A 14095-nucleotide genomic window follows, 5' to 3' on the forward strand; every position below is an offset into this window, starting at 1 on the left:
AGTAAAAACTTAAAAAAGCTAGAGCGAGAGCGGGGGAGACGAGAAAAAGATTGTGTGCGGACGCACGTTCACATGTTTGAGTCGGTGGGCTCGTCGCCTTTCTATCTCGGCATTGGTCGAGCAGGAGCCGAGCCCCCGAGTCGAGTGCCGATGAGAGTGAAACGACCGACACACACGCGCGCGCGTCTTTCCTCGGTCTCTGCGAGTTGCGAGCGCTCCAACGCCAACGGTGCTTTCGATACACACACACATACACACACGAAGGAGTACACGACGACGCACTCGCGGGGGGGAGGGGCACATTGAAAGAATGTGTTGCTGCCTATTAACCTCTGACGTTTTACGTCAGCAGGCCTTGGACAGTTTGTTCGAGAGACGAAGCACTGGTCACGGGGTTCGCATCTTCAGTATTTAGAGCTTTTTGCGTTTTGGTGCGGCTGATGATGCTTTTGCCCGAGGAGAGGCTGATTGTGTAAGTTTCGAAGCGTAGAACGCATGGGCGTGTTGATGCAAGGCCTGCGATGCGTTGCGTTTGATTGCAGATGGTTATATGAGAACTGCAGGCGAAAATTGAAAACTTAAACGCGTTTTTGTTATTGACGTCAGAGATCGCTTGAAGAGTCTCTATAAATTTCATCGGCGCCCAGAAATTCTTTAAGGCACGATGAAGAGACATGTTTACTCGGCGGCATTTTTCTTTTCTGAATCAGCAAATTTACCGGCTGCTGTGTTGGGAGACGTTGTTAAAGGAGCCATTTCTCACCTTAAAGTGCGTTAGCTCGAGTGCACGTGGACAATCTTTATATTCGAGTCGCAGATGTACCTTTTTCCGGTCCTGAAAAACAAATCTGGACAAAATTTATTGAACCGGTCGAAAAATTTAATTCCTTGCGAAAATGTATTTTTAAACGCAGGTGAAAGATACACAACACTTTATTCGACACAAGCATGGATTTCTACAAAGCAAGCGTAAATATTGGTTTCTTGTGCGGTTATATTTCGCTTGGCAGAGTCACCATCCGCCGAAAGACAAAATCTGACGAAACATCTTCTAAGAAGATGAAAAAGGCGTTATACATATACATAAGTTGTAGATTCATTGGCAATGGAAAGAGGACATGACTTGTGAGAATGTGGTCAAGATATCATATTGTACAATAATACGTTATATAATTACAAATGTATTACGACTTTCTCATGAGGTTGTTTTTTAATTTATTTTCGTGATGTTTCGCGAATTTTCGAATTAAAATACATAATATAATAATATATGTTTTCACTTAATACAAATTCAGTAATACAGATTATTATTTTCAAGAATATTGTAAAGGTCTCACTATTGTTTTCAATTTAAAAAGAAGCGACTTTATCAACGCATTAGAAAATCCGCGTATCACAAGCTTTATAATTGCCACCAGCGCAACTTAAAAGGAAAATCTCGAGTTAACAAAGAAATGCGAAGTACTAAATCGTTAAAAATAATCATAATAATTATGATGATTCCAAATGTTATACAAACTATTACTTCTTAAAAACCAGATTAATAAAATACTTCAAAAAGGGCTTATTGGTATATAATATGAGCACATCACAAAAGCTCACCCCACGATAAAACACATAATCGCAATACTCCGCGCACCTTCTTATACGTACACATCAAAAGAAATAAAAAGCAAATAAGATGATGTGGATAAATTGGCTATTTGCCCATTCGCTGAATGGACCATTCCTGTTGACAAAGTGGACAGCGATTGTTTTGCTTGACCCATAGAGACATGCAGCAGTAGTGAAAGGAGTGATTGCACTCGCCCCAAACGACCACACAGTCCTGCTTGCCGTAAAAATCCTTTTTACTCTCGGCTTGACAACGGAGACAGGCGTCTGTAACAAGGTATTTGAACTTAAATATGTACTTATCGTGCGATTAACAGGTAGTTCACCGATTGCAGTGGTTCTCAATTAGGGTTTTTATTAGAAAATTCCTTTTTTAAGATATTCTACAGTGTTATCTAATATCAAAACCTTACAATTCATAGTATCAAACATTAGAATGGTGATACAAATTGTTTAGAGTGTATAAAATACTCTCAAAACTTGTAAGGGAGAGAAACACTGCGCACATATATAGATATACTGATAGAATGGGATGAAAACTTTGAATTGTTGTATCTTTAAAAAAAGCCTTGTTTGTCCTATCAAACTTTTTCTCCATGATTTGCATTGCTATTTTACACCATAAGCTAGTTTTTTTTAAATATTCTACGAAAACTCGCTTCGCAATTCAACTAAACGTCCTAAAAATAATGTCGCTTGGGGGGTAAAAAAAATACCACTCTGTAAAGGACACTTGATTGAACATGTAAACTACCTTAAAATGGACCGCAATAGATATTAATTAACGATTTTTTTAAAGTACTTATACGTTTAATGTAAATATAGGGAAAAATAAATATCATAATTGACGATTCACGAATTTATTATTTCTATATGCGCATTAAAACGATGTAAAGTCTAATTAACCCAAAGATTGTTAAAAGTTGATATCGCAAGGAAAATGTTAAGCAAATTAATTATCAAAAGTTAATAGTTAAGTATTCATCAAAAAGAAATTATTACGTCGAGTTTTGTTTGAATAATTTCAACCATTTTTGAGACACAAGTGCGGCGGAATATTCATTGCATCATTCTTGAAAATTATGCAACTTCAAGTTTCCTGTTTAAAATTACACACATTTGATTATTATACGCATGCACTTGAAGAGAAAAAAAATCAAAGAAAATGAGGCTGTTTAACTTGTTTATCGTGGCGATACAATGTAAGCCATCTTATATTTATTCAGAAAACGCTGGCTTGTACAAAACAAATAGTGTACAACACATTTTTCTCTTACGAAGCACATAGTCAATAAAGAAGATTATAAGAAAATACAATTCAAAAATCGGATGCTTAGAGCAGGACAGCTTTCGATTAATTATTTGGACGTCAGAGTCGCGCGCTCGCGATGCGAGGTTTTGACCAAATGTCACGTAGCAACGGGCCTATGGCTTTTGTTTCCGCGAGATCGACTTGGTCTGAACGTGAGATGTCGCAGAGACATGACGCACGTGAATTTAGCCGTGCAGAATTGCAACTACGATATTTTATCACAAGCTCATTTGAAATGGTTTTCTTTGCACCGATAGATAGACTGAATCGCGAAATGGGAGTTAGATCATTTGGACTTTGATGATCCTTGTAAATTTACTTAATAAGATATACTTAGTATAATTTCTAAAAGAAGGTACAAAAGAGTAAGCACATAATTAAAATAGAAGACACTGGCGAAACTTGGCTAGATGAGCAAAGTAACGTAAATAAATTATGAATATATTATCACTGAATGCAGATAATACACTCTGCATGACTTACGAAAGCTATTACAACAGTGTACTGACACAAATAGAAGTCAAAATCCAGGATAGAAAGCTTACGAGAGTTGAGAATTACAAATGATATGATATACCATTTTTTTTTTCATAGTATGATCAGCTATGGAATCAGCTTGGGGTGGAGCGTATAAGAATAATCGAGATCTGGTGCCGAAATTACAACATATAATCTTAAAGATAATTAATAAAAATAGTTTCATCGGACATGATAACCCTTTCAACTTTTTATTTTCGAAGCACGAAAACTCCATTATGTTGACCTTAAAATACAGTTCCTAAGAAAAAAAAAGTTTTTCTCTTTTCTTCTCAACGTTTCGACGTACAATGCCGCCCACATCAGGAGAATTTATGAAGAAATTCAGTACAAGATTTTTTTTTTGTCGAGAAGGCGAAAATCTTGTACCGAATTTCTCCATAATTTCTCCTGATGAGGGCGGCATTGTACGTCGAAACGTTGAGCAGAAAAGAGAAAATGTTTTAAAGTTTTTTTCTCTCCTTTCTCACCACACAACCTGCCTCGGGAAGACAGTCAAATCAATATTATTAAATTGAAAATATTGAAGTGAAAGTCTTGTAAATTGAAAAAAACGTTAAAATGCATACAGCAGAATAAATAAACTTTATTTATCTTAATTAAATGACACGATGACTTTATCTTATATGTGCAAATACAGAAAAAACCGGACACTTCAGGGGGTCTGAATGAACAAAATTGAAATTTGAATCATATAGAACCCGAAAAACCTTTGGTTCCCAAGATTAAAAAATACCTATTTTTTTGCTGGGGAGTTTAAATTCTCTTATGGGAATTTAACACGGGGAAACTTATCGAAAACAAGCCACGATTCAACTTTACCCACTCAGTGTATAAAGGTGCAATCCAAAAATGTGTATTGCTAGGAAGGAAGTATCAGAAGAGAGTTTTAATTTAAGGGCTGGTGAGTTAAAAATGGTTGCCTGAGTAAAAAGTTGTCTAGGCTTGAAAATAGTAAAAAGTCACGAAGAGTAAGATGTATTACGAAAATCAGCGAATTTTCTCTTATTATTAAAATTCTTATAACTTTTGATTCGAGCAGCCAATTTTAATCATCCAGGGCTCAAATTAAAGCTCTTTTCTTCTATTTTCGTTTGAAAATTTTGGATTAACATTTCAGTTTTACGATCAGCTATATATATGCCTATCAATTATGGCCGTTTTTTGGCCGTTTTCATTGTCATATATATTGCTGATCGTAAAATAAAAATGTTAATCTAAATTTTCTAAATTTTAAAGAAAAGAGATACAATTTGAGCCTCAGATCGTCGAAATCGGGTCGAAATCGAGTCTCCGCGGGAAATACGTGACTTGTGCTACTCTTCGCGGCAAATCGTGAGTTGTGCTAGTTTTCGTTTGATAATTTGAACTGTGCTAGTCTTTGTACTGAGCGACATTATATACACATATACAAATTGTTCGTAAAATTTCCTTTCAGATCTTTTTATAAAATCAAGTTGAAAATATAATTGGTATAATATAAAAGTTATAACAAATAGTTCACATAAAAAAATGATCATGCTTTCCGAATAAATGCGACGATGTAAGATTTTCCAATAATTTTTGTAGTATTTTTAAAATTTTCCTTTTAACTTATCAATTCATTTGTAATGTCAACTTCTTACTTTTAGCGATAACAATACATCAAGGGATAATCTACTTTATAATAAAAGTGTTCATGTAGAGTATCGTTCTCAGAAGTTTTCCATTCGCATAACAATGAATGACTAAAAAAAGAGCTTGATGCACAAAAATCACGATCAGCTTATTTTTTGTTAATAGATTTTCGCGTCATCAAAAGTTGCCGCAGACGATTGAAGAAAATGAATAGATCAGAATATAGGGTAATTATTTTAACCTTAAAAATAATTTATCGATATGCACTCCTCTAGAAAACGCTAAAGTAACTTGGATGCAAATCTATCAAGTCTATTCTAATTTTTTTGATTGATAATAATCGTCTACCTTGTCTTGAAAAAAATCATTTAAAATATCGTATGATCGCCCAGTGATTTCAGCTGTACGTCAATCTTTCTACGCTGAGACGTATGCATGCGCTATTGGCATAATTGTGCACAGAGAAAAAAGTCTCTGACACGCTGCGCACACGTTCAGTAAACTTGTGCGCAGTAACATTTTTTGTCAGGTGAGATTGATATTTTCATAAAAATCATAAGTGTATTGCGTGAGTCAGATAAGAACACAGAGTAATTTACAGCCTATAATTTTTTTGGTAGCTAACAATGCAGACGTTTCCTGCTGAAATATTTCTGATAAGTAAGTGGATTAGTTAAAAAAAATTATGAAATTCAGTTTTCTTACAATTTGGAAGATGCTTGTGTAATAAAATCCAATGAAGAAATAGAAATCGAATCAAATATGGTCCTGGAATGACAGTTCGTTTAAAGAAAATCAATGTAAAGACAATAAAGGAGTAATAATTCGATCGATTTGACGTCGATCGAACGAATGGCTGGCGACGATGGGAGTGTTCGCGCCTAGTAGTATTCCACTGCTTCATCTGCAGCGATGTGCCGCTTCATCACTTTATGTGTGCTATTGTTAACAATGTATATATACTATCTACACTGTAATGCTCACAGAAATGCCTGTGTGAAAAATCAATAACTATCGGATGCATGCATATTGCACAAGCCTGGCTACGCACACCGTGTAAAATTACCTATCTTGAAAACTATATTTAATGAGAGGTTATTAATTTTTTGACATCTATAAGACTTTTTTCAATCTGTAATACACTGTTTATGTTAAATATTAGCCACTGGTTTCAGAAAAAGTAAAAAAGGAGATTAAAAATTAATTAGTTAATTAAATCAACAAAATTACTCTAACGGTCTGCCATTCGATCGAGATAGATGGCGCCAAGACTGTTTGTTTCCAACCTAGAAATTAGTGCAAAGCAAAGCGCATTGATCTTGCTAGTTCTCAAAAGTGAATGTGAACATGAGATTAAAACAACGTAAGTAAAGATAATGAAAATGAACGAACAATATGTTTAAAATGTAGGACATATTTTTAGACAGGAATTTAGTAAATTTATTCCAAGGACACATAATCAATAATATAAACATTATGCATTATTTTCTTTGATTTTGATCTTATTCTCAATCACTCATATGAAAGATCATTGCGGATATTTTGCAATTAATAAATAAAAGAATTAATGCACATGCATCATTTGAAAAGCAGCCAACCGTTATAGTGCAATGATTGAGCTTCTGACCGGTGAAAAAGTTCCACAGTTGAGAGATCATAATCGTCAACGTCATCGATCGCAAATCGTCTTCATGAAGTGCCGGCGTTTAAGAGAAAAAGGCAGAATAAGATTGACCATCTGCTGGGAAGGGGAAGGGGGGGGGCTCAGTTACAGACGTGCCCCCCGTCGACAGTTGCCGTCAACTTCGCAATCAATTATTGGACCCGATAAACGCTTGGCTGATGCATGTGTATTTCCACATCGAGGTCCTTCTCGATCCTTCGGCACGTCGGCTGTAACTCGATTTGTCATCTGAACCAGAACATCATGACGATGATTTTGTTATTGGGTTAAAGGATTTTTTTTCGTTTAGTAGGACACAGCTCATTGATCCGATTCTGTAGGGAGTGGTGATAAGTTTTTGATTACATATGTGATTCATAATAGTAAGGATTATGCGAATATCGGTTAAAATAATAAAGTAAAGAAGTTAATAAATTTATCAAACTTTTATTAATTATGAGAGCTATATGCATTTTCTTAAAACGATTTTGAATAGTATGAACTTTACTACTTTGTATTAAAATATCTAGAGAACAATATAAAAGTAAGGCGAAACAAAATTCAAAATAAAACAAAGTATGAACAATCACATCAAGGGAGATTTTTCTAGATCACTTCGCGTCGCGGTTTGTGCCACTATAAATCATACATTAAAGCGACAATAAGCGTATAGAGGCTATCTTTCGCCGTTCATTCGATCCGATGTTATTTCTTTCTTTTTTTCTTCCTCTTACTTCGACTCATCAAAAGCATTGCTTTATTGTCACACATTGTTTTCGTATCCTGCAAACTCCAGAAGCTTCTTTTGACATCTATATCTTTTTTACGATCATATCTATCTTTTAAATTATAATTATACATATTGAGAACATAATAGATACTTTTAATTATTAAATCGAATAAGAAAAACTATAAACTACTCAAACTGAATGTTTTCTCACGTATAAAATGTTGGCAAGTTAAAATATGAACTTGGTGAAAACTCATATCTCTAGAGTCTCGAAGTAGGTCAGTACACCGGTTAGAATACACACTAACTTTTTGCAGTCATTATTCCGATAAAGTATTATGCTATACTCGATTATTGTTTTCTTCCGCATACTGACTTGTCAGGCAGAGAACAGGGATTATCAAACAATAACTATGCTTGTGCGTGTCCATGACCCAAAGATAAGATATGAAAATCTACTCAACGTCTTAATTCCAATGACATGTGTCTATAAGGCATGACGTCCAATTTTACAGCAACTGGTGCTTTTTTGGTTTTGTGAAACCATAACTTTTTTTTACAAAGTTAAAAGCAGTCCAATCCAGTTTTATTGACAAGAGTGATTGCGACCTGCTATGCGTGCAATATATAAGAAATTTAAGCTGATGATAAGATTCACGTAATGTAGAACGTGAATTCGCAGCAATATAGAGGGATTGTACATATTTATACGAGGAAAGCCACCATTATGAGATATAAGGATTATTTTTCTTGTATATGTAAGACACGTTAAAGTCTATAGAAGCTCTTATCACACATTTTTTAATGCGTGAAAAAGTTTTCAATTGGAGAACAGGTGCCTATTTTGAGTTGCGTCATTTATAGTCATTAAATAGTATCAAGATCTACGGACAGTTGTGACATAGCGGACTTAGGGCCAACTACGCGCCGTGTAATGAAGTGCCACTTAGGTCACACGTATCGTAATGTACCAATACGATACTCGTAACCTAAGTAACACTTCTGAGTTCTGCTCGGCGTAATTAGAAAAAGTGCTACTTTGGTCACATGCAACGTAATGTACTAACGTAACACTGACCTATTCGAGCAACGTACATATATATTCAAAACTTTTTTGAAAAATAAAAACAGAAGGATTTCATTCTGCATGAACGAACAAGAAGTTGCCAAAAATTGCATGCAAAGTCCTTGAAATTGAAGTCATAGCACAAGTTAAATTGAATGGGAAAATTATTCAGACTCGTGTGACAAAGTAGCGCCGTGAATCACTTCAAACGTTATCGCGTGCAGCCAGAGGAATGAAGGACTAAAAATAGCAACAATCACCACTGAAATAAACCAGGTGTGCGACACGTGTTGTGCGAAGTGCAGGAATTGTTCTATTATATCGATGAATGCTGAGGAAGAGGGAGTGATAAAAAAAAGATTTAAAAGTTAATATGCAGAAATTTGTCGATCTTTCCAGGGAACGATTCAAAAGATTCTTGCAAAGATTTCTGCGATGAGTGCGCCTATTGTAATGTCTTCTATAAATGAGGTGCATTGTTCATTGTTTCATGGAAGATCTGTTAAAAACGTAATCGCAAAGGTTTTCGAAGATGGAAAATTTTCAAATTTTGATTTATAATACGAGTATAGCTATAGCATTTCTTCGTGAATTCATTGACGCAAAAATAGAAGTTTTAGTAAAGTTGGCTATACGAGCTATTACGAAGCTGACGATTCCGCGTGTTTATGAGAGCGATTATTACCTTAACAGCCAAAAGTCGAAGGTATTTAAATATTTTACAACCATATCTTTACAGCTTGATGAGAAATGAAAAAAGATATCTTTTGTAGCTTAGCCAACAAAATAGCTTTATTAAGGATTAGATTATCAAAGTATCCAACGCTTGCAAGTCATAAAATGTAACGAGAAGCATTATTTAAAATAAGAAGCTTCTGAAGAAAACTAACAGAGCATTTAGACGATAGCATTGTTTCCTCAACATTGAGAATCTGTAAAAAACGGCTTGTATGTTTCAAATCTTTGAAGAAAATAATTTGTTTGTTTAAATAAAGAAATTAAAAGTTCTGTCGTCTAGTATGATTATTTGTCCGTTTCTGATTTCCACTATCCGATAATACAACTTTACTAAGTCATTCGACATACTTTTATGTACTGTATTAATCATTTAAAGCTATTGATGTTTCTAATTTAGAAGATAGAACACAATTGTCCCCCTCATGTTATAAACATCTTAGATAGAATTAAAAATATGAAATGAGCAATCATTTACCGAGTCTCTCCCCTATATGCACTAAGTATAAGAAGCGAGAAGGAGGTTCTTTGTTTTGTGGAACAAGTAGTGATGGATTAATGTTAAGTAAAGCTATGAACGACCTTGTAAATTATGAGGGGGATCGTGGAATAATTTGGAGACACGCGGGTACGAACCGGTTTTTGCGCAGTTCGCGACGTAAGTTGCAAGTTCGAAAATTAATGCTAATACGGCATTTATGTACAGCCGATAGCAAATGTCTTATAGATTCAGGTGTTTTAAAAATAAAAATAAAACACAAATTGCATATTTTTATGTGTAGTAATATTCGATTGATTTTTTGAAAGTTCAAAATCTTACGTCGTGTTTAAAAAAGGTTTTTGTGTCAATAACATTTCGGAATTCTTTAAACACTGCCTAGTGCATATCAACTGCGAAGTGTAAGTTGCAGAGACAGTTTACCTTAGCGAAATGTATAGAAGTCAGTTATATAAGTAATATGTTCAATGTCCACAAAGATGTGCAGATGTAGGATTAGGAGTATCTTCCGCTAATGTGCGTCTCGGTTAATTTAGCTGTGCTCTGGACGTAAAAACCCGTTGCAATAGCAAAGAATTGATCAAACTATTGACGTATATCTATGCATGCTGATGATTACTATGCGAATCCAAACGTTTCCCAAAGTCTTGATTGAAAGTCGGTTATATAATGATTTATGCTATGCAGAATACAACGATGTATTCTTTCGTACGATCATGATAAACAATTCGGCAACTCGTTTGATCATCATTCAGATACAGCATCTCCCAAAAATGATATTATAGACACGTGTTTCATAGCGCGCTGGACAATGTCAAGCCATAAATAGGACAATAAAGTTGTCGAATAGAATTCAACATGACGTGGTTGTCCCTTAATCAATCACGCTATTGTAGCTTAATTTGTCAACTTTTTTTATAGTTCCAATTCCAAACGGAGAATATCTATCGCCCGAATCAAGCATCAGTACATAAATTTTCCATTCAGAAATCGCTCTTAATGCGCGAAGTGTACTTCGAATCAAACCTGATTGATAAGTTTGCATTTTTCCACAGATTCCCAAGGCGTCGCGAATTGACCAGTCGGATCGGACAATCGAATTTCGCGCGGCTGTCAGAGAAAAACCCAGACGAGCGTGCATAGGGGAGAGAGAAGAGCGCGGGACAACAATGCCGACTCTGTTATCGAGCCGCTCGCACGTGCAGCGCCGGATAAAAGCGAGCCACGAGAGAGCACGACAAAGTCAGGGTCGTAGGAAATTGGCGCATGTGAACGCACGTGAGATGCAGACGATCCGTCAATGCTGGCTGTATAATGTAAGTATACATGTGCACAGACATGTCTCTCTTCCCGAGCCGGTCAAGTTCAAGACTCATCATATCGGGCGGCCCGATAACTCGAGAGACTCTCCGCTAATGTATGATTACTTTGCGCGGCTGATATCGTCATGCGGTAAATGTACACGCAGTCGAAAGAAGAAAAAGGAGATTCGTAAAATTTGCATGCACTGCTGAGGAAGCTAGTATAGGAGCGTTTTTCGCTCCATCCTCAGATGACGATGAACAATTTTCCGATGTAATTTTCATGCGACGCGACTGCTAACTCGGAAAATTTTAATCCTCCATTCAAGCGTCAGGTTCGATTAAGGAAAAAAAAACAACAATGTATGTGCCATGTTAACTCAAGTACAGAAAATCGCGCAGTGTGCAGCAAGCATAATTCATAATTAATACACGCTGAATTCGGATTAACAAGCGTATTACCTCACGCGTTGATGCAATAAAACTGTAAATCAATTTTCCGCGCTCGCGCTGGAGAAAAAAATCGCCGTCTGATTCATTAATGGCAAAGTCAATCGCCTAGAAAGTGCGCTCTTCTCGGAAAGACTGCTTTTCTAATGCGCATCATGCGCTTGTCGCGTGTGTATATTGTACACGCTTAGATTGCTCTCCGAGAATCTCTGATGGGCTCGGGCGCAATAAATATCCGACTGAAAGTTTTGTCTGTGGGTACACGTGTCCAAGTTATCGTGATCAGATGCTGCCGTGCGAACATTTTCGATTAAATAAAATTAGGCTATCGCGTATTTCCTGATTGAAGTGAAAGTGATTTTTTCCTATATAAATCAAGCGAATCTGAATATCATTTTTTGGCCAGACGCGAGTGTTTAATTTTTCTTACACAAACTTCGGGATAGCACCGAAATTCGTGCTTGCAATGACGATCGTGATTAAACTTTTGTACGTGAACTTTGTATACACATTGATAACGCTTTTTAATATCGCTATCTCGACATTGACAGGACAATCTATGTTGCAAGGGGACAATGTATTTATCTCTTCTTATGTCGTTTGCAAAACTAATTTTAAACGACTGTTTAGGTGTAAAATAATATAAGATTTATTCACAAGAAAATATAACTTTGGTGTAAATGATTTAGTACAGAATAAGTATTGAAGCGTATACGTATTGATTGTGTGTATGTGTGAATCACGGAGACAGCTAATGCGTCTCTACTCCGCGACTGTCTAGTCAAATCTGGTCACGTCTGCTGGCGATCGGTAGTCCGTCGATCGCTGGATTTTGAAGTGTCGGGAAGGGGTAGCTTATAGGGTACGCCTAGAGGAAATTTGAAGGAGCTTATTGTCTGAGAAAATGTGGAAATGAGGGCGTTGATTGGGTAGGAGGAAAGTCCGCTGAGTTTGTGTTTTGTCGAGAAAAAAGCGCGCGTGTTGAGCATACGTGTGAAGGGCTGCGAATCAAGCGCGGACCCGTTGACCGATGCACAAAATCGTTCGTGTCATAAATCTGTAGATGCTCGAAAGCCGCGTGGGGACTGTCGATTTCGTCGGATTAGTGAAAAATATGACTATATAAAAACTGTGCGCGTCTGAACAATCAAGGTGTGAGCTTCGAGCGGTAAGGAAATTAATTACATAGAAAAAAAACATTTTTACGTGATTTCCGCGTGTATTCTCATAATTCGATAGATCGATAAGAGAGTTTGATATAAAGTATGATAAAGCTATTTTTTATTAAGCCTGAATTACGGTCAACTTACACGCGTGCTGATGGACGTTGGAAATTTCCGACCTAGATTATGTGGCAACGCGATTCACTTGGTAATTGATGTGGGCACTATGTACTCCGGAAATGTCGATCGGAGTAGAGCAGTATATGTAATTCAACTTTATATGAAAATAAACATGCGCGACGAGCATTATTCAATGGAGGCATCTTTTCACGTCTATTTTTAGCAAATGATGATAATGACAAGGGTTTATTGCATTACTCGATTGAGAGCTGTGTCATTGTACCGTAGAGGATGTTTACATTGTGCTGATCACTGCACTGTCGTACCTTTTTCTTTGGCAGATCGTCGAGCGCGCACGATGTTCAGAAAAAAAAACAATGTTTGATAGTATAATGATGCAGCTAAACGAACTTGATTCGTGATAGTTTGCATTCATTATTTTTATAAGTAAGTGTAAAGCCAGACTCGCATTGCTGCCTATATACTTATATTATTGTTAAACGTCAGTGACCGTAATCGGTTAGAACATTCGGAAAGGTTCTAATCAAATGAATCATCGCGTGCCGCTTGGTGCACGCAACAAAGAACGCACGTATACCTAATTGAAGTTGTACGTCCTCGGTCAAATCTAGCACCAAGACTTAAATTGCACCAACTGCAGGCAGGTTTACAATTAGAACGATTGGATCATTGACCTTTCAACAGTCTTTATTGAGGCATATCCAAAATTCAAACGTCGAAATATTTATTCATTTGTTTCATTTTCATCTCACTTTTACGACTTTATGACTCGAAGTATAAATAAAATCCTAAGAAGTTCTTTTTTTTGCAAAACATGCACTGCCATGATTTTAAAGGATTGTGTAGGATAAAATGAGCAAACAGTAATAAAAAATCTTTTTATTACGTAAGAATATCGTCTCGAACTTGAAAAATAATGATCAATTTTTTATCCCACATTGACTTAGGAAATAGCCAATTGTCATAAAATACCTATAAAGATTGCATTATCGAACACGCTTTACACATGCAATGAAAAATTCAACGGAGCAATATTTGAAAAAACCTACTATACTCGATTCTGTATCCTGCATCGTACCGTCGGCTCCCCACGCAGTTGTAGAAGCTTCGAAAACAACTCTGATCCCAGCCGTGAGCCGGCACACGTCCGAGTCTGCGCGCTAAGGCCACCCCTTGACGAGCGAGTCTGCGCCCTGATCCTGCCGCTACACGCGTGCATGCACACACTCGTACGCGCATTATTTTTATTCATTGGCCGAGTTTTATG

The 14095-nt window shown here is 36.4% G+C and overlaps 1 protein-coding gene and 1 long non-coding RNA gene across 2 annotated transcripts in view; one reads left to right on the forward strand and one right to left on the reverse strand.

Moving 5' to 3' along the window:
• Positions 1-879: 879 nt before the first annotated feature.
• Positions 880-14095, reverse strand: part of LOC100678042 (RING-box protein 2) — a 35634-nt gene continuing 22418 nt past the window's right edge. Inside the window, exon 2 of the mRNA XM_003427934.4 lies at positions 880-1881. Within this exon, the coding sequence (XP_003427982.1) occupies positions 1700-1881 (182 nt within the window). The 3' untranslated portion in view covers positions 880-1699. The remainder of the gene's footprint in view (positions 1882-14095) is intronic.
• Positions 8223-9547, forward strand: LOC116417236. Its single transcript, XR_004227539.2, has 2 exons — positions 8223-9245; positions 9313-9547. It is a non-coding gene; the product is annotated as an uncharacterized LOC116417236 (long non-coding RNA).

The sequence above is a fragment of the Nasonia vitripennis genome, chromosome 4 (genome assembly GCF_009193385.2).
Source record: "Nasonia vitripennis strain AsymCx chromosome 4, Nvit_psr_1.1, whole genome shotgun sequence".
NCBI classification, from domain to species: Eukaryota; Metazoa; Arthropoda; class Insecta; order Hymenoptera; family Pteromalidae; genus Nasonia; species Nasonia vitripennis.